Raw genomic sequence first — 22,853 nt, 5'->3', positions numbered from 1 at the left:
CAGATGTTAGCTAGAGCTGCAGAAATCTGAAGGCTTGACTGGGGCTGGAGGATCCATTTCCAAGGTGGCTCACTCACGTGTCTGGCAAGTTTGTGCTGTTAGCTGGTATGCAAGCAATCCAAAGGAGCAAGGTGGAAGCCACAATGCCTTTTATGACCTAGCCTTAGAAGTACCCACTCATCACATCCTGCAACTCTGATAAATTAGACGTAGAATGTTTGGAAGATCCCAGGGGTTCATCAGAATCTTGGCAGGAGTTTGGGTGCAAGTGATGGAATTTAATTCATTTGTTACTAAGATTTAGTAGTAAAATATTTGACACATGCCATTATGTCCAACATATTTTATTGGCCACAATATTGGTCCCAAAGCTACTCTCTAAGTACTCTTCTAAAGGTAATTGTTAGCTATGAAGCCTGGAAGAAATAGTTGTTAGCAAGTAGGATGGCCCCTTTCTTTGAAGAGATGGCCATCTGGATGAATTATATTTCTCCTTGCCAGACATTCCCATACTTCTGTTCTCTCCTGATGGAGTTGCTGACAGTCTAGCAGGAATTACTCTTTAGCCCTCCAACCCCTGAAGAGCACACACATGTCACAGAAGGGCACCAGAGTCTGGGGTTGGTTTAGGCTTAAGCAGCCTGAACTCTTCTTTGGGCAGGAGCATGATTTGGTTCCTCTGGCACATAAGGCTGCAATTACATCCTAAGATGGAGTACAAAATGCGTGCCCTTAGGTCTCCCTGTATCCCCTGTGGTGTGTCCCAAGGCTCAGTGACAGCAAAGCTGCAGGTTCTGGTAGGTCCCCATAGGGGTATCTGCACTCAGAGGACCCTGGAGGAAACCCATCCCTACAACCTGCCTCTGAGGGCTTTTCACAAAGAGAAGGGCAGAAACTCTGAGGAATCCTGGAGTAAACCCATGAGAATCACATATTCCTTGGCTACCGATTTCCAAGTATATTTCTGAGCCAGGGAAATGTCCAGAATGTGCTTACATATCCATTTCTTATTCAGTTACTGTAATGCTTTTAAATAGTCAGATCAATTTAAAGGAACAAAAAGAAAAGGTATATGATATAGAAACAAATATTTAATGGAATAATTGGAAAAAGTATCTATTTTTATTCATGGAAAATAAGCAATAACTTTGGAGATAATAGGCAAAATTTCTCTTACTTTCCTCTTTTGAAGCCAAATATTCCTGTATCTTATAATGTTTATATATATATTTTTAAAAAAAAATCAAAATATAGTCTAAATGCTTCTGAATTGTCCAAAGAAGGACTCCAAACATTGTTTTTGACTGTTTTATTACTTTTTAAATTTAAATATGGCTCTATTTTTAATCTACTGGCTGAATTTATTCACTTACTTATGCAAATGGTTTGTTACCAAGTTCTTGCCTTAATTTCAACTTACCTTCCCTGATGTCTTATTATATACTAATTCAACACTCATAAATTCTATGAACTTTTACTTTGGCTTTATTAACAACTGTAAGTGAGATTGGTACAAAGACGTTAAGCTGTGAAATACTCAGTATTGGATAGGAATCTAGAGTTGGCCTTAGAATTGTAAACTATTTCTTAACAATAAATCAGTTCTTTAAAAATGCTAAACATTCCCTCTTAGCAAACTACGTTACATGGACTGTAGAATAAACAATTTTTCATATTTAGATATCTTTGAAATAAGACACATCTTTGAATCAATGCTTCTTAGATTCCATGAAATGCAGCACATTATCGCTTTGGTGTATTAGCCAATACTCTAGTGGCCTGAAAAAGGCTGCAGATGACACCTAACATACAGCCAGGTCAGTCACTTACTCTCTACCCTTTCACTTTACTATGAAATAATTAAAGCAATAAAAATCCCTACCGGAAACAATGTAAACAGAGTTGCTTTTGATAAAAGAAGCTAAAGATTGTTTCTTGAAAAAGCAAGAACAAAAATCTAAAAGCCCAAAATTAGTTGTTCCAACCTGCTTGGTCTCCTGCCCACCTTGCATGCCTCCTCTCTGGCCACTGTAGGGGCTAATCTTCTTCTTGCCTTGGGCCTTTGTCTACACCAGTCCCTTGGCCAGGAGTGCTTTTCTCTCTGCTTTGGGTTAACTTCTTCTCTCCTACCCTTTATTCCTTCATTTATATGTAACCTCTCCAGGGAAACCTTCCTGACTCCCCAGAGTAAAGCCAGAGCCCTGAGATCTCACTTTGCCTTCTTTGCACTTATTATGATTACTTTTGAATTTGCTGAATTTCTATCTTCCCTAACACACTCTAAACCCCCTAAAGCAGGGATTCTATCTAATGCACAGTGACTGTCCATTGTGGATGCGGGTGAAAAAAATTAAATGAAAGAAATGAAAACAAAACAAATAAAAATACCCAAAAGTACACATTCATTATATACTACTACTTTGATAAAGTAGATGTAAAATATCTGGAAGACTCAGGGGTTCATCAGAATATTAGTAATAGTGTAGATGCTAATGGGGGAATGTAATTCATTTGTTACTAAGACTTGATAGTAAAATATTTGCTATTTTATATCAGTAATAAAAAACACAGAAATCCCTTTGCTACTGCAAGTTCAGTTTAGTTAAAATTAGATGCATGTGTATTTATTTTTGCATCTCATTTAAAGCAACCTTGAAAATTTTGTTTTTGATATAAGGAAATTGCTTCAATTGCTGGACACTTCTTTGGGAATAGTAAGAGAGAATTTTAGGGAAGGTAATGGATGGCAGAAATATGTTTGCAGTTAAGCCTTGTAAAGGTAAAAGAAACATGCAGGACAAAATTTGGGTTGCATAATTGCATTGTCCCAAGAGGGAGAAAACAGACTTTTCTAAGAGAGCCTGTGGTGGTAGTAGTGGTTAGGGGGGATACAGGAGAGGTAGACTTGGGAGGTGGAGGTTAACATATCAGAATCATACAAGAAGAAAATATTGAACATTTGCAGGAAGAAAGGAGCAGAAAAACAAAACATTTTGTCTTCATAAATTATAACACATTTATAAACTCCTACCTTAGGAAAGGGAGATCCTAGGAAATTTCTGGCAAGCCTGGTCTGGTCAGAGACTCCATGTGAGGTTGCACATGCTATGTCTTGCATGAAGATGTTTAGTCCAGGCCCAGGTCACCAAGCCCTGGAGAAACGGGCATCTTATTCTCAAGGGTACAAAGGTCCCATGCATGCTAGCAGAGGCCCTGGCTATAGTCGGTGGAAGGGTATATTATAGCATGCTATTTCTAATTTAAGATGTTTCTTTAGGGTTTTGTCTTTATTATTTTTTTAAGACTATTTTTTTTTCTCCATAGGTTTTAGGTTCCTGGGAACTAGTGAGGAGTTAACTCCTGAGGCTGGAGAAATGACCCTTGATCTGCCCTTTCATTTTATTTGAAAGACTCTCAAAGGAAATTATGTAACAATAAACCTTTGTTAATGTCCCTAAACCACAACTGACTATATAAAAAAAAAAAACAAAAACAAAAACAGTTCAAGATATGCCAGATGTATTTGGGTTCCATCCAAAAAAGTTTAGTTCCTAAAGCACCAGTTCCTCCTTAAGCTCCTTAAGATGGCCTCTCCCTTAAAGGATTTCAAAACAAACTTGAAAACAGAGTTACATTAGAGCATGGCTACAGTATCTGCATAGTTTAGGGTAGGATACAGGGAGTCAGAAACTCTATTTATTATAGTCCATTGCCATACTAGTTTCTCCTTGTTCCATACATACTTATATTATTATTTAATAATTTTTTTTTTTTTTGAGACAGGATTTCACTCTGTTGCCCAGGCTGGAGTGCAGTGACATGATCATAGCTCAGTGCAGTCTCCAACTCCTGGGTTCAAGTGATTCTCCTCCCTCAGCCTCCAGAGTAGCTAGGACTACAGGCATGAGCCACTGCACCCAGCTGAATTCAATCTTCTTTAACGACATATTGGATGAATAACAATTAGAGATAACATATATTGATAAATTATTGTGCCTGGCACTGTGCTAAGTGATGATTTTTTTTTTTTATATGAAGCAAAAACATGTGTCTTTAATGTCCATGCAGGAATGTTAAATACTCTCAAAGGTAGGGATAATGAAAATGTTTAAGTATCAGGAAGGGTAATTCCTGTGAATAGAACCTGGGAATAACAGACCTCCAGAATTTACTTTCTTAAATACACAGATTGGACACAATGTGGGCAAGTTTATTGCTCTAAGCCCAACTTAAAAATTGTTTTATATTATATAAGGTGGTTGTAATACTTCACGTAAAATTATGCTCTTTAGAAAAATATTGAACAAATTGGCACATCATTTACATCCTGGATCTCCTGTTGCAATGCTTGAAGATAGGCAATCCTGATTTATCTGTAGAATAGGTAACCTGTTCACCTGATTCTTCCCTTAAGAAACAGCCCCTGAATCCCTGATTTGGCTTCCTATTTCATCATGAAGCATTTAAAAAGAAACTGTTCATTCCAAGTACAACAGTTTGGTTTTAAATATCTAATCCATTTTCTTGGTCCATATTCAACAAATGTTTACTGAGTGCCTACCAAGTTTGTGGCACTGTCCCCGGCACCAGTCTATACAGCTCTGAACAAACACAGACACACATACAGTCTGGGGACTGCCTGCAAGAGGCTTTCCTTCTGGTTAGAAAGTTAGAATCCGCATTTTACAATAGACTCTTTTCTCTGGTGCACTTGATTATGCTATTTTATCATTAAGTACTTCTATAACGTGGTTCCCCCTCCTTTCATTTACAGAAGATACCAAAGGGCTAAGGATTCTTCTCTTGGAAACTATTCACGTGTTAAAAAGATTTTGAGATTTTTTTTTTTCCTACTCAGAGCACTGATTTGGAGTGGATGTTAGTAACACTCTCCACAAATCAATGTGATAGTCTAGTGGCTATCGTTGCTTTTGTTTCAAGAAACGTTTGCTCATTTGATGATAGCTTTGACTTTGGCTAGACCGCAAGGGATGTAGGTGGCTGCCCTACTAAGTACAGTCCCGGCAGCTTAGATTTCCTGTTTAGATGGTGCCCTGTCACCATTAGCTTTTGTCTTCTGTTGCAGTTAAAGTGTCTCCCTCCTGGACCCGCCTGCTAACAGTGACACCTCCTCGGATATCACGTCCACGCCAGTCCCCAGCTCCCAGCGCTGGGCTGGATCACTCTTCCCGCTCAACTGGGAGCAGCCCCGCGCGGGTGTCCCCAGGCCCGGGTAGCAGCAGAACCAGGTCCACTCCAGGGGCCGCCAGAGGCTGGCCTTGCAGGGGGAGGAGTGGAAGTGAGGGGCGTCCCCGGGGGCCGAGGCGGCGGCGCCCAGGCCCGGGGCGGCAGCTCGCTCCCCCGTGCTCTGGGCTTGCGCCGGCTCCCGCCCGTGGGGAGAAGGAACCAGATGGGCGGGTTCGAGCGTGAGCGGCGGCGGTCCCGGGGCCGCCGGCTCCTCCCCGCGAGTGTGACCGTCTGCCGCTGGCCGCGCTGAGGCAGTGCGGCGGCGGGCGCGCCCAGGCTGCCGCCCTGCGCCCTCGCCGCGGCCATGCCCGGGCCCTAGCGCGCCTGCCGCAGCCCGCGCCCCGCAGCCGCAGCGCGCGCCCGCCACCGCCTCTTCAATGGGCAACCTGCTCGGCGGGGTCAGCTTCCGCGAGCCCACCACCGTGGAGGACTGCGACTCCACCTGGCAGACCGACTCGGAGCCTGAGCCCGAGCCCGAGCCCGAGCCCGCGCCCGCGCCCGAGGAGCCGGGGCCGGGTGGCGGCGGAGAGGGCCCGGGGCAGGAGCCCGCCGAGCAGCCCGTGCAGCCCCCGGAGCGAGCTGGGGGGCGGCCCGGCGCCGGCTCCGCGCCGGACGAGGACGCCGAGGCGGCGGGCGCCGAGCAGGTACGCGGCCCAGCGGTAGCCTCGGGTCGGGCTGGGGCGCCCCTGCCCCCGGCACGGGGAGACGAGCAAGTGCCGAGCCACCCGGCGCACGGAGAGCAGGGAAGCCCGGCGGCTGCTCGCCCCCGAGACCCGAGCCTCAGCGCCCCAGACCGTCCCGCCGCCCGGGGACCTGGGGGCCTGCGGTGGCTCGGAGCGCCGGGCCGCCCGCTGCCGGCCTGGGGCCTGGCTGTGGGCACGGTAGGGAAGTCCCCGGTGAAGTCCCCCAAGGCAGAACCCAACTTGAATGGGTGTTTTCGTTGCCTCTGCAGCGCGGCTCGGCGATGCGAAGGTGGGGGTGGGAGGAACCAGTCTAAAAATAGAGAATTGTGAAAACCCTTCTAGTGCATGTTTTTGGTAAAAAAAAAAAAAAAAATTACTCAGGATGAGATGGGGCTACAATTGCGAGCAGCCAGCACGCTCCCCTACAGAGGGTTCTACAGTCATTAAAAGTATTGTAGAAGGTCCCCATGGCAAGTTCAAACGTCACAGTTCTTACCCCAAGTCAGGCCCTTCCACGGAGGAGTTGGGGCACTCTTCGGAGTCTTATTTCACCCAAAGGACTTGTTGATCTAACTGCGCTTTAAATCGTTTGACTAACACAGTTTGGGAACAGAGCTTAGAAAAGAGATAGATAACCCCCTTAACCTCTGATGGACTGAAAATAATCAGAAACTTTAAAAATGAGGAAGAGTGTACCGTGGAGGTGTTTAAGGTTTGTGGTTCTGCACGGGGCTCTCCTCTTCACCAGCCATGGGGGATCAAGAGTGGGAAAATGGAGCCCAGAGTCAGATGTGACTGCAGGGTATTAGAGGAATCATCACCTAAATGTTACAGCGAATGCTTCCTCATCCATCTTGGTGATAAGCTCTGTTTAGGTAAGGAGGAATCATAAAGTCTTAGTGCAGGCTCCATGCTAAGCACAATTCGGAGGTGGAGGTTTGTTGTTTATAACCTCCATTTTAAAGGAAACTGGGGCTTAAAGAGAAAGTGACATTTGCCCAGGATCATTCAGGGAGAGAGCGATGCCAACCCAAGTATGTCTGCCACCAACATCAGAACCTTGGACCTGTTGGAATTCTGAATATCTTCCTGCACCTTTGCCGCTCTGTCATTTTGTATTGCTAATTTAAGCCTAGGAAAGTATTGGATACTGTATTCCCGCGTTTCTCACTTCCACTTGCTCCCAATTAAATTTATATAGACATTTGGGATATCAAAAAACTAGCTAAGATTCAATCCAACTAACCAGGCCCATCCATATAAAACAATTTAATAATGCTTCAGTCAGTGAATTGTAATCTCAGTAAACAATAGGCCCACACCAACCCTCCCTAGTCCCTTTTAATGATTATTCATTTTTCTTGCTAGTATCACCATCTAACTTTCTAAAAATAAATCTACTTTTTGATTTTGCTTTTTGACTGTCAACCCCATTTGTTCTGTACTCCCCAGAGTCAATCCACTTGCAGCCACTACTAGAGTTACCTTTAAATTGTATCCCAGACTGACTACTTTACACCACTTGCATTTCATCATCCTAGTCCCAGGAAATATTGGGCAAAATGATGGTGCTATTAACTAAGATGGGGAAGTTTAGGGAGAATTCAGCTTTAGAGGTTAAATCAAGGATTCTCTTGAGTTTAATATCCTCTTAGATACCCAAGTGGAGTAGCTGGGTGGTTAAATTATATCTATGAATGGAGGCTCAGTCCAGGATTGGCATCATCAGTGTCTAAGATCTGTGGTATTTAAAGTCATGGGAAGATATGAGGTCATCAAGGAGTGACGAGGAATGAGGACTAAGCCCTGGACTCTCTTCCATTTAGACCATGTGAAGAAGAAAAAAGGAGCTAAAAAGGAGGTTGACAAGGGGGTTCAGTGAAACAGGAAGCAAACCAGGAGAGACTGGCATCCCCAAAACCAACTATTAACAGTGTTTTAGAAAATAGGCATGCCTTAACTGGCCCAGTACTGTTGAGAGTTCTCCTGAAATAAACGTTGAGAGATGCTTGGCAAGATGGAAAATTGGTGAGGTTCACAAGAGCCATTTTGATGGAATGCTGAGGAAGAGGCCTGATCGGGGTGGGTCATGGAACAATGGGGAAGAGAAGAAGACAGGAGTGTGGGCAGTTCTTGGGTGATGATTTACTATAAAAGAGAGCAGAGATTTAGATCTATAATTGAGGGAGGACTTGGGTCAAGGAACGTTTCGTATGTTTATGTTAAGATTAGAGACGGTACAACATGTTTTTTTTTTTGTTTTTTTTTTTTGCTGAGGGGAATGATCGAGAAGAGAGGGAAATTTTGATGATCTAGGAAAGAGGAACAATATTTAAGGAACAAAATCTTTGCCTGAGCAGGTGAAAGGAGTCTGAATAGAGTCCAAGAGGAATAGAGGTTGGAAGAGCAGGAACAGATCCTGGCAGGTGGGCACATTTAGAGTTTGGCCCACAGTCATTCTTATGATAATCCTGGGAAATAGGTAGAGCATGAGTCTTCTCTTCATTTCACAGCTGATAAAACCACGGTTCATTTAAGTGATTTCCTCAAGTCCTCACAAATACTAAGTAGAAGAGTTAAGATCCAACTGAGTCTCCTGACTCTAAGTCTTGGGCTATTGACATTATACCAAGATCTTCCTATATCCTTCACGTTAGTGGAGCAGAAATTGATTCAGACCTAATTGGTTGGACTTGGATCTTGGAGCCTAGAATTGTAGTTCTTGCACTGTCACTGGGGTTGGTGTTGCTCAGCTTCTCTAAGCCTCAGTTACCTTGTTTTTAAGATGGAAACACTAATAACTGTCAGCCAGGTGTGTTGTAAGAATCAAATGAAATAATATACATGAAAGTGCTTTGTAAATGGAAAAGTGCTTTCTATACAAATGTAGGATGATGATTCATATGGTTGTAGCTCAAGCTAAATAGATTCAGAAACTTGCTAGGCAGAGCTATTTTGAAACGTGTGGCAAGGACCAGAATTCAAGCTTATTCTTGCTTATGTAACATGACAGAGTAACTAATGTTAAACATCAAAGGGTTTAGTGTTAAAGTATCTCTGTGCTTGTAGTAATAGTGAGAGTCACACCACTTCAAAAATGTGTGAAAATTACTTAGAGGTCTGTCAACACAAATGGGGGGGGACACGAGAAAAGGTTTGAGGGCTTGAGGGCGAAGCTCTTAATGACTGTTCTGGTCTAAACTTTGTCTTCTTTTTCCTCACCGTCATCAGTTTCATTGTCCTTCTGCATGACATTGGACACAAAGCACTTTCTCATATGTTATAATTGTGCATATAGAGAATGCAAATCGATTATATTGACCTGTATCTTATACTTTAAAAATGACTTGGTGATGGGAATTTTGCTTAGAATTTACATAGTATGAGTAAACTACCATATCTAAGTTATTTCAATCTGACATTTATTCCATTTGAGAGCTTCTTACTGCTTTTCGTATATACGTTTTAAATTAGCTGGTTTATATCACATTGTAATACCATTGATGAACAGATGATTATTCTTGCCTTTGTGTACTTTTTATGGTGCTAGAAAGGATGGCGTTTAGAAAATAATTTAGTTTGTTCCAAAATCCTTCTCTTTTCATAAACATTACTTGACTTCCAAGTACAGCTAAATGTTACAAATATAATGGCAATTTTCTTTATAGAATTGTTTTTGTATTAGGTAACTATTCTAAAATAAGTTTTGTCATAGAAACACTTCTGTAACATCTAGTAAATATATGTCTTGAATTCATTTTTTAGTTCTATTTCTGATATTGATCCATAACATTTGGCCTCTGTCGGCTTTTGTTTAATAATAAAGTTTTTTTATTTAGTAATATACTTTAGGACAAATGTTATTGATTGAAATAAGGAAAATAGGATGCCAACAAATGTTGCTACTAAGCATTATTGAAAGAATATTTATAATATTTTTATTAATCTGGACAGGTTGACAATTTGGAAGCTTTCTTTAGAGATCTTCATTATTTTAAACTTGGAAATTTCTTGGTGAAATTATTTTGCTTTAACATAAATGGATTTTCACTTTTTATTTTAGAGTAGTGATTCCACTGAAGCAACTGCCAAACCAAAGAGAAGTTTTTATGCTGCGAGGGATTTGTACAAATACCGACACCAGTACCCAGTAAGAGTATGAAATATTTTTTTCTAAAACATAAAATATTTCCCTTCTGCTTTTTTTTTTTTAATTTTATGATGCCAATGAGAAAACATGCAAGAAGGCTCCTTGTGCCTTTTCTTTATTTCCATATGCTGGAGATTCATTTATTTTTTTCCTTTAGCAGAACTTCAAAGATATCCGATATCAAAATGATTTGAGCAATCTTCGTTTTTATAAGAATAAAATTCCATTTAAGCCAGATGGTGAGTAATCTGCTACCTTGGTAAATTGCAAACTTTAAATAATAGCATGCACCTGATTAGTCTTTCTTCCATGGCTAGTCTCTGTTTAATGCATTTGCTTATTGAAAGGCTTTACTTTGCTCTCCAGTCTAATCTGTTCCCCAAGTCCTACACCCTAGAGTTGTAAGCATCCACTTATAAATTCTGGAGGATTAGTGACACCTTTCCACCACCTGTTTACCATGGCTATTATCTGAAAGGTAGTAATGGCAATTTTTGTGAGAGGAGGAGAGAGGAGATTTACAGAACCATAGAAGTTTAGATTAATATGCAATCTTAGAGGAGATAAAATTCAGCTTCCTCAACATGAAGATGAGATCACTGAAACTTATAGCTTAAACGACTGACTTGCTTGCTGTGTCACTTGATTATAGAGTTGGGTCTAGGTTCCAGAGTCCACTGTTCTTTCCACAGTGCCTTACCTGAGAATTATTTGGGATATGATTGAAAGTGCTGTTTGTGTTTAGAATGATCTTTCCTGTCCATTTTCAGATTCAGGGGTCAGGAAGCCATAGCAGTCCCAGTTCAGTGTTCCAGTATCCTGAGAAAGGAACAGCAGATACAGTAGCTCTCCATCCAACTTTGCTAAATAAACGTGTCTTCCTCACAACTAAACAATTGCCCTCATAGGTTCTTTTCCAAACCCATAGTGAGTGGATGCAGCTGCTATGCTCATATGACCACAACATTGTGTATTTCATTGAGGCATCATGCTGTGGTTCATGGTGGAAATCCCAATTTTATCCAGGTCAAACCAGCCTGCTTCTCTCCTTAGAGCCCCTATCTGTGTGAAGTGATCAGATGTCCCTGGCTCCTGCTCTTTCCTCTCAGTGGAAATGGAGCCAGTTCCCCAACAATGCGAGTCAGGGAATGAAGATGATGGATAGCAAGGCTTTCAAAGCGGCAGGACCTCACACTCTTTGGTGAACTAACTGGAGGAAAGAGATCTGAAGGCTGGCTCGAGTATTGGGGCGAGGGAGTCCTTATACTGCACATTGAGAGACTTACCAGTCGGGAATTAAGACTTAGGAACTTTACTAAAATGGCCAGATCCACCTGTCTTTAACTTTGTGGTGCCCCAAAAGCCAAAACTCTGCTCTGATTTGGAGGGAAACCTCTGGATAAAAATGCACTATTGTTATTTACCAATGAGAAAAATGTACTGCTTCATTTACCAATAGAAAAATATTAATTATATTATTATTATAGTTCTGTGAGGACTTGGGGTCAGAAAACCTTTTGAAGAAATATACCAATAAATTGTTAATTTGACTCTAATTTGAATTTCATAAAACTTACCTAAAATATATTAACTGAGCAGCACCTAAATGGACACATAGATACTACAGTAATTGGGTATTGGGCAGGTGGGAGGGGGTGAGGGGCGGGTATATGCATACATAATGAGTGAGATGTGCACCATCTGGGGGATGGTCATGCTGGAAACTCAGACTTGTGGGGGGAGGAGGGGAAAGGGCATTTTTTGAAACCTTAAAATTTGTACCCCCATAATATGCCAAAATAAAAAAAGAAAAAAAATTTACCTAAAAGAATGACTTCAATATTAAAAGCATTGAACCTAAAACTATGATGGTATTTAACTGTTTCTGTGTTTCTAATAGTGAATTTATTTTTGATGTATTAATTTAAAATAGTAATTTCAAGCAATATATTAAATTTTTTGTAATCTTTATCACAAAATGTATTTTGAAGTCTTATATGCTTGGTGAGGACCAGAAGTTTTAGCTAATAAGGTCACATAAAATGTTATTCTGTTTTATTATATAAATTATATCAACTCACTTTCTTCCCACTATATACTGGTGCACATGGACACAGATACAAACTCAAACACTGGCCAGTAAGCATAACCTTGCAGTGGCATATTTTACTTATCAAGTAGGAGGAGGGGGAGTTGGAAGGGAAATTAAATGGAAAATTACAGAGCTAAATGGTTTTAATATGCTAATAAAGCCAACAGTATGATTCAAAATAACTTTTTACCAAATCTTCCAAGAGTGGGCCTCTACTATAAACTGGTGATATCTGGAGGAAGTGAGAATGAAATGAGTTATGTTTAGAGAGAGAGTATGTTGTTGTTTTTTTTTTTTTTCTATACGATTGACTAGCCACATACTCAGTTCAGGAGGATTCTTAACAGACTTAACAATCTGGAGCATTTTGTTATAGTGAGTCCTCATAGGAAACAATGAGACGTGGTGAAAAGAGCTTACTTTTTGGAACCAGAAAGACTTATATTTTCCTTTGAGATTTACCTTTTTATTAGTGTATGACTTTGAACAAATCACCCAATTTCCTCATTAATAAAATGGAGATCATAATACTGGGAGAATTCTGTGAAGATGAAGCTGGGTATTATACTCTGTGTGTAATATGGGCCCACCATTTGGTAGTCACTCTACAACTTTTTTTCATTTTTCTATCCTCTTTTTCCTTCCCCTTGTCTTTGTTTTTCTCCTCATTTCTTTTCCTCCCTCCCTAATTTTCTTTCTTTCATTTTCTCTGGGATACCTTTCATTTTGATCCTATCTAGTATCTAAAAAACTACATAACCCTCTAGGGCAGGGGCTGGCAATTCTTTCTGTATGGGGGCAGATAGTAAATATTTTAGGCTTTGTAGTACAGTGGGTCTGTATTGCAGTTGTGGTGCAAATGCAGCTATAGACAGTCCGTAAATGAATGTACGTAGCTATGTTCCAATAAAACTTTATTTACAAAACAGCTGGCAGGCCATAGTTTGCCAGCCTCTGCGTTAGAGTACATTGCCCAATAGAACTTTCTGTGATCTGAGGTGCCATGAATTATTATTTTTTAAATATTAGGCTTATTACCCAACTGAGTATATGGCATAGGATATTCATCTTTAAAAAGCATTATTTTTGTTTGCTATTATTACATTTTAGAAAGTTTTAACATAAAACTCAGGTGGTCCAAATCTTAAAATGCCTTCACAATGTTTTAAATGTCTGGTTAATTTTCTAAATTTTACTATTTAGGTGTTTATATTGAAGAAGTTCTAAATAAATGGAAAGGAGACTATGAAAAACTGGAGCACAACCACACTTACATTCAATGGTCAGTTACGTATTATCTATCTTGAGTCATGTCCCATATAATCATATATGTTTTCTAGACCATATTAATAGAAAAATTTTATTTTTTAAAAACAGGCTTTTTCCCCTGAGAGAACAAGGCTTGAACTTCTATGCTAAAGAACTAACTACATATGAAATTGAGGTAATACAGGCTTATTTCATTTTTATATGAAGGGGGCATATGATATTGTTGTTTTACTGTCGGTAGCTACTGAATCATTTCAGCTGACTTTTTTCTTTTTTATATTAGGAATTCAAAAAAACAAAAGAAGCAATTAGAAGATTTCTCCTAGCTTATAAAATGATGTTAGAATTTTTTGGAATAAAACTGACTGATAAAACTGGAAATGTTGCTCGGGCTGTTAACTGGCAGGAAAGATTTCAGCATCTAAATGAGTAAGTAAAGCCCTTGTGACAAATCAGAGGTCAGCATGGTATTTTCTCTTGGTTGGAGTTCTCCATGGAACAGAAGAACAACTAGTAAGGCCGGGCGAGGTGGCTCATGCCTGTAATCCTAGCACTCTGGGAGGCCGAGGCGGGCGGATTGCTTGAGGTCAGGAGTTTGAAACCAGCCTGAGCAAGAGCGAGACCCCATCTCTACTATATAAATAGAAAGAAATTAATTGGCCAACTAACATATATATAGAAAAAATTAGCCGGGCATGGTGGCGCATGCCTGTAGTCCCAGCTACTCAGGAGGCTGAGGCAGGAGGATTGCCTGAGCCCAGGAGTTTGAGGTTGCTGTGAGCTAGGCTGATGCCACGGCACTCACTCTAGCCTGGACAACAAAGCGAGACTCTGTCTCAAAAAAAAAAAAAAAGAAAAAAGGAAAAAAAGAACAACCAGTAGATGGGCTCTGGAATTTGGATTCCAAAGCCAGTGTGAAATGCATTTTATTCCCTGCTCTGTATTCTAAAGTAAAACAAAACAACAAAAAAGGATGAAATTCCAGGTAAAAACATGGCTATTCAGCTTCAGAGCTGTTTCTCCCTGAAGTCTCCCTTCTATCCACAGCCAAATGTGGCCTCTTTCTCTCTTTGTGCCATGTTTCTTGGAATCTATGGTTGTTGCTTGTAGACAGTTTTGTGTATCCCTCTGCGAGGCTGTAAAATTCTTGGGATACAGTCTGTTTCTAACATTCTCAAGCCTGGTGCCTTCATGAATTCAAAAATTCATGAATTAAGCCTATGACATATAAAAGTCATTTTATCAGGATGATATGTGCCTGGTAGTTTTTATTGCAGCAGAGAGAAAATTACAGTTATCTTCACTATTTAGGTAAAAATCAAAACCCTGTTTTTGCTTAATAAGTCCCTAAACCTATGAGGAAAAATTTAACATAGTTTATTTGAAATTGTTTTGTTATATTCTTTTGTTTGACTATTTATAACTTTCATTAATAGTTATACCTGAAGTTTATTTTTCTTAATATTATCTTCATGAGCAAAACTGGCTTTTGTTTCATTTTAAATTATAGGGTGACTTGCGAGTGCTGGACTATAAAACCAACAGCTTTAAAGCACTTTTTAAGCACCTTATAATTAGCTAAACTGGGCTAGTACTAAGAGAATAGAAAATTAAAACTAACCTAAGCAGTTTCTCTTTGGCCAAAATAATATGAGTTTTGTGCGTCTGTTAACTCGTTTTTTGTGTGTGTCTTTCTAGAACTTTTGTCTTACTTTGGTAAAATGAGTGTAAACATGAATGTTAAGTCTTCCTCTTACTTTATTAGTTATAATCAACAATATTAAAATGGTAGCTTGTACTAAAACACTAACGATATGGGCATAAGGCTTTATGTTCCTGACTACAAGACCCATTAACTCATTACTCAAGTTGAATTTGATTTACATAAGGCATTCAACACATAAATATATATGACTCTACCTAAGCAATGCAGGTAGTTATCTCTGAGCAAAGTTTCTAAGCACTATTCACCCTGTCAAAGAAAGCTGTATGCAGGAAGCCTGTTGACATGAACTATGGCAATGGTAAATGTAAATCTCTGGAGAGGATTTAATAATACCTTATCTTTCATTCACTCACAGCTATCATTTTAGAGACTCTTCCTCCCCAACTTGTTATTTTTGGTTGGAATAGCAAGCCTGCTTAGTACAGTAAATTTTTGTTGAATGAGTAAATGATGAACTAAATATGGTTGTCAGCTTAAATCCTCGATGGGGTTTTATCACCAGATCTTCTGATTTATAGGTGGAAATAGAGCCCTTTTTGAAGGTTTTAATTAATTGATTTCCTGATTTGAGTCAGGGGCAGGGAGCCTGAACTAATAATCACTTCTCAGTCCTCTGCTCCATCCAGCTCCCTTCCTTTCCACCACCTATTGATTCTCTCTTTCCTTTCCATGTATACTGCATACAGCTTATCTAGCTGTGAATTAACTGCCTTGTTTTGTTGTCAAAAATTTTTATTGACTAGATTCAAACAAATTATAGGGGATTCAATGAAAATGTATATTCCATTTTCTTCTTCAGTTGGTATCTTTTCTGATTTATTCTTAAATGTCATAACTTATTTGTGTTTTAATGCATATGGCATCATGAGATTTTTAGAGTAGGCAGGGAACTCAATATATTTATAGTAGCTAGGCAGAAGAAAAATATTGAGTCAAAGTGAGATGAAATAATGTTGAATGAACAAGTGACCAGGACTAAAAGAGGTGAAATATTTTCAAACATGAGAGTACCAATGTGTGTAACAACTACTAAGATGTATTTCTAATTTTATTTGTAATCAACTTGGATTACTGAGCCATATTTTAGACCCTGGAATATCTTTTAACTTTTATTTTGTGTCTCCTGGTTCTTGACTTTTGTGTGCCCTTACCTAGCTAGGTGTCCTGACAGTTTCAACGTTATTTACTGCCCTTAATTCTGTCCAGAGTCTCAGCTTCTTTCTTTTACCTGCTGTGCAACCTCAAGACATTTCTAACACTAGAAGGGTTTTAGCCACACCGCTCTCTTCTATTTAGTCTTTAGTTGTGACTTTCATTTCAAATCATACTGAAACACCAATTGCTTTATTCTATAGTTTTGTTCCATAGTCCTGGTCATCATTTTCTTCAACCCAAGTTTTTGTCCCTTTATATTGTTATGCAAATGTGTTTAATTGGGGAATGTAGATACAGATAAATATATACAAAAATTTAACTTGATCTTTTGTCTTAGATTGGTTATGTGAAATTGAGCTGGTTGCAAATAGAGTAAATTTTGTTTTGCCGTATAGCTCTTCTTTTTTTGAAAACATTCTTCTACCTTTCCATACATCTTTCTTCAATATAAAACAGATGTTGCACAAGAGCACTGTCACTAAGTTTCTAGAGTGTACAAACTCTATATGAATGTAACAACTAAGTCAGTCCTCCTGTTAATGGTACATTGTCTTAACTTTACCTAAATTTGTGTTGTCTCAAAAGACGATTACGGCCTAACTATTAAAAAATACAGATTTATAAAACCGAAACATATCTGTGCTACATTTTATTCTTTGGGCTTCAAAGAGTTGGATGTTAAGATGATACTCTTTTGATAAACATCCAGAAAGATGGAGAGGATAAAAACTGTCAGGCTTGTCTTTTCCTTGTTTCTTTAGGCTGAATCATTAAGGTTTTTGTTTTATCCAAACAAACTTTCTCATTATGGAACCATCCTCTTCCATCCCTTAAATAATTCATCAACATCTTTCTCTACCCTTACCAAATAATTTGCTAGTTGTTCCTAAGTTAAAAACTCTAAGCACTTTTGGAAGCTAGAGCAGGTATATGCAATGCTTGTATAAAATTCAATGTCTGAGGTATAGAAAGGTTTTAGCAGGTTAGAAATAAATGATGGTCATGGATGTGTGGCAATATTGGGTAAATAAATACCTGGACTGTTGATGACACTCATAATTAATATATATATAACTGAAAATTCCTTTAGAATTTAGCCAGGCATGTATAATAAGGCAAGAGCTGAGCTGAGTGAGGGTGGGAAGATAGATTATGAATTGTGACAAAACAGATTTGGAAAGCATTCATCTGATTATGGCCTTAGTTTTCAGAAAAAGAGAGAATAGATGTTAGTGCCATCTGGGGAAAATACATCTTTTGAATCAAGGCCATTAACAATAAGATTTAAAGTTATCTTCTAGAGAAAGAGGAGGAGACAATGATCAGGGATGAAAGAGAATGAGGTTTTAAATTGGGAAAGGTACAAATATGATGGTCCTTAATGTAAAATCTTTAAATAATGATAATGTTTTAAATAGTATCTAGTATTTATTGACTTCTACTTACCCTGTGTGTATGTCATCTCATTTGATTATTACAATAGTCCAGGAAGTTGTGGGCCATGTTTCGCATTGTATAGACAAGGATACTGAGACTTAGAGAGATATCCTAATTTGACTTGGCTGCTCTGTGACAGACCAGGGCATGAACTGAGGTCTGCCCATACTCATAATTGTTAAACTACGCTCTGCTAAATAAGTCAGGTTTGAATTCTTTGTCAGAATCATTCTAGCAGAGTAGAGTGGTTTTTGCTGCTGTCCCTGTGAATTGGCTTATAGGGTGGATTTTGGTGATCAGCTGACACTATAAATTATACCATTCAGCAGTTAGCTAGTGTGTTTATGTTCACAGTGGTTACCTATGATGAGTATAATACATTAGTGTTGTTGCAAATAAGTGCTCAGTTAGATCATTTGTCCTCAGTGTATTTAATGAACAATTCAACAACAGTGGTAATAAATTTAAATCCAAATATTTTTCTGATATGAAGAACTAAACAAACAAGGGGGGTTTATTTTATATATTTGAGTTTCACATAGGTTGACATTGAGGCCTAAGGGTTTAATACCTTCTGATTTATTCTTTTTAATGGTGTCTAATTTGAGTTTTTAAAAAGTCATTACAAGGCATATTTCCATGGCTTATAGTTCCTTAAAAAATGTTTTTCCAGTGGTTTTCATGCTCCTGCTTTTTTCTACCTTTATTTCCCCCCGCACTTTATTATTTTTTTTTCTACCTTTATTTCCCCCTCACTTTATTCAATCCTCTCTTCCAGGTCCCAGCACAACTATTTAAGAATCACCCGTATTCTTAAAAGCCTTGGTGAGCTTGGATATGAAAGTTTCAAATCTCCTCTTGTAAAATTTATTCTTCACGAGGCACTCGTGGAAAATACTATTCCCAATATTAAGCAGAGTGCTCTGGAGTATTTTGTTTATACAATCAGAGACAGAAGGGAAAGGAGAAAGCTCCTGCGGTTCGCCCAGAAACATTACACGCCTTCAGAGAATTTTATCTGGGGGCCGCCGAGAAAAGAACAGTCAGAGGGAAGCAAAGCCCAGAAAATGCCTGCCCCTGTTGCCTCCAGTCATAGCAGTCAGACTTCTATGCACAAAAAATCCAAGGACTCCAAAAATTCCTCCTCAGCTGTTCATTTAAATAGCAAAGCAGCTGAAGAAAAAAAAGTGGCACCAAAAGAGCCTGGGGAAGAGACAGACAGGCCCGACCCGGAGCCCAGCAATGGCGATGCCAAGCTGAGAGACACACAGAAGGACAGCGATGCCGCCGAAAATGTGGATTCTCAACCCGAACAAACAGTTACTGATCCCACAGAAAAAAAAGAGAGTGCATCCCCTTCTGAAAAAGAAGAAGAAAGTGAAAATCCCAATGGAGACTGTGAAGATCCTGGAAGTACTAGTTGCCACGATGTTATACCATTGCAGTGAATTATCAGAAAACCCACAAGCCAGTTTAGGTAAGGGAGGAAAATAAAAACGCTATATAATGTATCCTAAAGAACAGAGGTGAAGTCGCATTTCAAAGTTTAGCCATCTGTTTGTGATTTCTGTTGTAAGCATTTTGTTGTTTGTTTTTTATTTTGGATGACAATGAACTGAATATTTAATAAGAAGTTTTAAGATAAGACCCAATAAATGAATGTATTCTGCAATGCTTTTAGGATGTGAGTTTTCAAATTCTATCTATAATTACTTTTAAATTATTTCCAAAATATCTATCTAGAAGTAATCATGTGTTCTTTCATGAGATTATAGTCTACATGAAGACAATCAAGAGGATAATTTCATTGGATTGCCACGCCTTTATCTGATTTATGAATTAATTTTTTTAAGCTGAAAGAGTTTGGTCTTTTCAAGTATGTTCAGAAAGTAATTTGGATTCTTTGATTTCAGTACCTCGGTGTGTTTCCTTTTTAGATTCTGTTAAGTGAAATGGGTGCCCTTGGGGAGCTCGGACCTCCCCAGCTCATCTGTTCTGCTCTTTCCTTCTTCCCCTCTCTCCAGGCTCAGCCTTCAGCTGCCCTCTTTTTCAGCTAGCATGTGCACTTCTAGTGAAGTTGGCTCTCCATATCCGTGGGTTCTATATCTATGGATTCAACCAACCACAGATAAAAAATATTAGAAAAAACAAACGGATGGTTGCATCTGTACTGAACATGTACAGACTTTTTCTTGTCATTGTTCCCTAAACAATACAGTATAATTACTATTTACATAGCATTTACATTGTATGTTTTAGATATAAGAAATCTAGAGATGATTGAAAGAATACAGAAGGATGTGCATAGGTCATATGCAAATACTACACTACATAAGGGATTTGAGCATCCTTGGAATTTGGTATCCATGAGCGGGGTTTCCTAAAACCAGTCCCCAACAGATGCCAACTGTATACATTAGGATGATTTCCTATGTTGAAATCTAAATGGAACAGAGGGAGACTTTTAAATATATGATTTCACAAATTTGCTTTGTTTAAATTAATAAGGAAATCTTTTCAGGATTCAGTGCTTAAAAACAAATTTTGATGGAAAAGTCCATGAAAAGAACTTTTGCTTTCTATGGCTGTTCCATATAAATTTGGTGATTGATTTTGAATGCAAATGATTGAAGAATTAAAAAATAAGATTGGATATTATTCATTTTTAAAAGGCATGCCCCTGGTACTGTTAACAAGGCAGTAGTCCCTAAAACCATGAAGATCTCAGTATTATGTGGATTATGAAATGAATAGTGTTGTTTAGTTCACGATTATGTGTTTTTAAAAATATACATAGTTTGATATGTCAATAAATTGTCAAACTTTGAAACTGAGAAAAAAATTGAAATTACATATATTCAGTTCCAGTAAGCACTTAATATATTGTATAACACTGGTTAAGAACAAATAATTTTATTTCCTGTATTATTATTATTAATCATTACAAGTCAGAAAACAATCAGAAATATTGTGATGAGAACTTCAAAGCATAAGTATAAATAATAGTTAAAGCAATGAACAGATAAAACATTTTCACTTATTTCATTTAGAAAGGAATTGACTTTTTTGACTCTCTTAGGCCTTTAAGAAAAGTTCTATTCACTTTAACACCCCCAGAGAATTTTTAATATGTCCTGCTTCATATCACTTACCATCTTTTGTTGCCTGTTTTGATCTACATTTGCGGCGGTGGATTTCTAGAAAATTATCATGCCAATAGTATGCATTTAGAAATAGATTTTATTGCTTTTGTTTACACAAAACATCTCAGTTGTGCAACCCTAATTTTTATGTGAATCTTAGTAGCATTTATGTTGTATATCATATTCCAATAAGTATCATGTAGAACATTTTCTCATTTTTAGTTCCCATAATATGCCAAATTTTGCTTTGTACTGTTCCATGAAGTTGAGTATTAGGATTTTAGGAAATAACCTGATTTTACATTTCAGTTTCTATTTTACATGCAAGAAATAAATGGACCCTCTTATGTGGTGCTAGTTCTACCAGTGTCTCCATAGAGCTCAATAAACAATTTTACTGGGTGAATGACAGTAGATTGTCAAATTAGGCTGAGTTGTAGGAATACAATTATTTTAATTCAAAATATTTTACCAATTTTTCCTACCTAGTAAGGTATTCCGACCACTTCCTAAATGCATAATATTAAACATTTGTGACCAGAAATTAAAATATTAATAAACAGTTACCAGATACTAAAATAAATGAATCTGAATTACTTAGAAATTATAATATGTTGGAGTCTTTAGAAGTAAAAACATTTCCTATTTCATTTAACAATTTAACTGTTAGAATATTATTCTTAATTAGGGGCTTTGATTATATTATACTATTTAATTCGAAAATATTTAGTCTCAAGGGGAAAACTGCCTGGCTTCCATTTTAAATAGTGGCCTTTTTCCACTATGGTGTTTTTAAAATGCATATTCACATGTTAACAGTATTCACATGTTAACAGTTTCCTAAATTTAATCTATAAATAACTTGTGAGAGAATCATTCAGTAGAGAACAAGAGGATTGTCATTCCTTTTGCAGATAAAAATTGAGTGTTTAGAATTTTTTTTCTATTAAGAATACTTTGTACATTTAATAGTTTTTTAAAATAAGATCTATAGATATGTATTTATGTGTGTCTTATATATGAAACAGTTCCCTGGGCTTGACTCCTGTGTTTTATATTTTTAAAAACTAACATATGCTTGCAGAAGTTTACCGAGAAGCTGTTCTAAAAAATGCAGTGAAGCATGACCAAATAGCTAGAAACATTATTGAATCTTTGCAAATATATAGTCCTTATTATTGTATCATGGAGTGCAAGGATACTAAATATTGGCTATTGATAAAATACAAACTTTCATTTCATGGCAAATAGATGTTATATCGCTTGATTAGTCTAGTACATTTCTAATATTTTGTGCTTTTTCTATATCAAAGAAGATAATATATGTGAAAATATTTTGAAATCCTGTAAAGTGATATGTAATTATAAGATATATTTCTGTACAGTAGAGAAAAAGTTTATAACATTAAGAATATTGTACCATTATACATTTTCATGCTCAATCTCATAAGAAATTCAAAAGAATCATGATAGAAGTAAAAATATGTTTGCTTTCTCTAAATCAAGTCTAGTTGTCAGTTCAAAAATTATGTTGTATAGTTTTATTTTGAATTTACGTTTAGAAACTACTTGTTTCCAACTTCAAGGAGAAAATAAAATCTACAACTCAGGAGTTACTAGGGAAGTTCTAAGATTTTTTGCAAAGTATTAAAAATATAAACATATGAAAATGCCATAATGCCTGTCATAGTCATTATGTTTCATATTTTGTCATATAAAATTAATTACCTTGCTTCTAGCTTTTAGATATTAATCCAAGTGAAAGTCTGATATGATAAAGGAAAAACAATACAGTGTTACATCTGAGTTAGTCTTTGAAAAATAATTTTAGTAAATAAACTTCAATATCAAGTGGTCAAGAATTGGTTACACTAATAGAGAATATTTGCTTAATTGTTGTAATGTTAAATTTCCAAGTTTATAGTAGAGTTATGACTAAGTTTTAATCCTC

General features: G+C 37.8%; 1 protein-coding gene across 2 annotated transcripts; it reads left to right on the top strand.

Annotated features, from left to right (window-relative positions):
• The first annotated feature begins 5,493 nt into the window (after nt 1-5,493).
• Nucleotides 5,494-19,431, top strand: OGFRL1 (opioid growth factor receptor like 1). 2 transcript variants are annotated; one of them, XM_012750301.3, is made up of 7 exons: nt 5,494-5,891; nt 9,994-10,080; nt 10,241-10,319; nt 13,376-13,454; nt 13,550-13,616; nt 13,725-13,870; nt 18,538-19,431. In XM_012750301.3, exons 1-7 carry the CDS (start codon nt 5,625-5,627, stop codon nt 19,205-19,207), a joined length of 1,395 nt encoding a protein of 464 aa, XP_012605755.2. In that variant the 5' UTR covers nt 5,494-5,624; the 3' UTR covers nt 19,208-19,431. The 2 variants fall into 2 exon arrangements, with proteins under 2 accessions (XP_012605755.2, XP_012605754.2); XM_012750300.3 differs by having other exon boundaries at nt 10,238-10,319.
• The last annotated feature ends 3,422 nt before the right edge of the window (nt 19,432-22,853 follow it).

The sequence above is a fragment of the Microcebus murinus genome, chromosome 5 (genome assembly GCF_040939455.1).
Source record: "Microcebus murinus isolate Inina chromosome 5, M.murinus_Inina_mat1.0, whole genome shotgun sequence".
NCBI classification, from domain to species: domain Eukaryota; kingdom Metazoa; phylum Chordata; class Mammalia; order Primates; family Cheirogaleidae; genus Microcebus; species Microcebus murinus.
Note: the sequence above shows the minus strand (reverse complement) of the source record. Positions and strands in the feature narration are given on the sequence as shown.

Bases quoted from the DNA above. Each gene is read 5' to 3' on its own strand.
- OGFRL1 (XM_012750300.3), top strand. From the start codon at position 5,625: ATGGGCAACCTGCTCGGCGGGGTCAGCTTCCGCGAGCCCACCACCGTG. The intron at 5,892-9,993 runs GTACGCGGCCCA...TTTTTATTTTAG, and splicing joins AGGCGGCGGGCGCCGAGCAG to AGTAGTGATTCCACTGAAGC. The intron at 13,617-13,724 runs GTAATACAGGCT...TTTTTATATTAG, and splicing joins TAACTACATATGAAATTGAG to GAATTCAAAAAAACAAAAGA.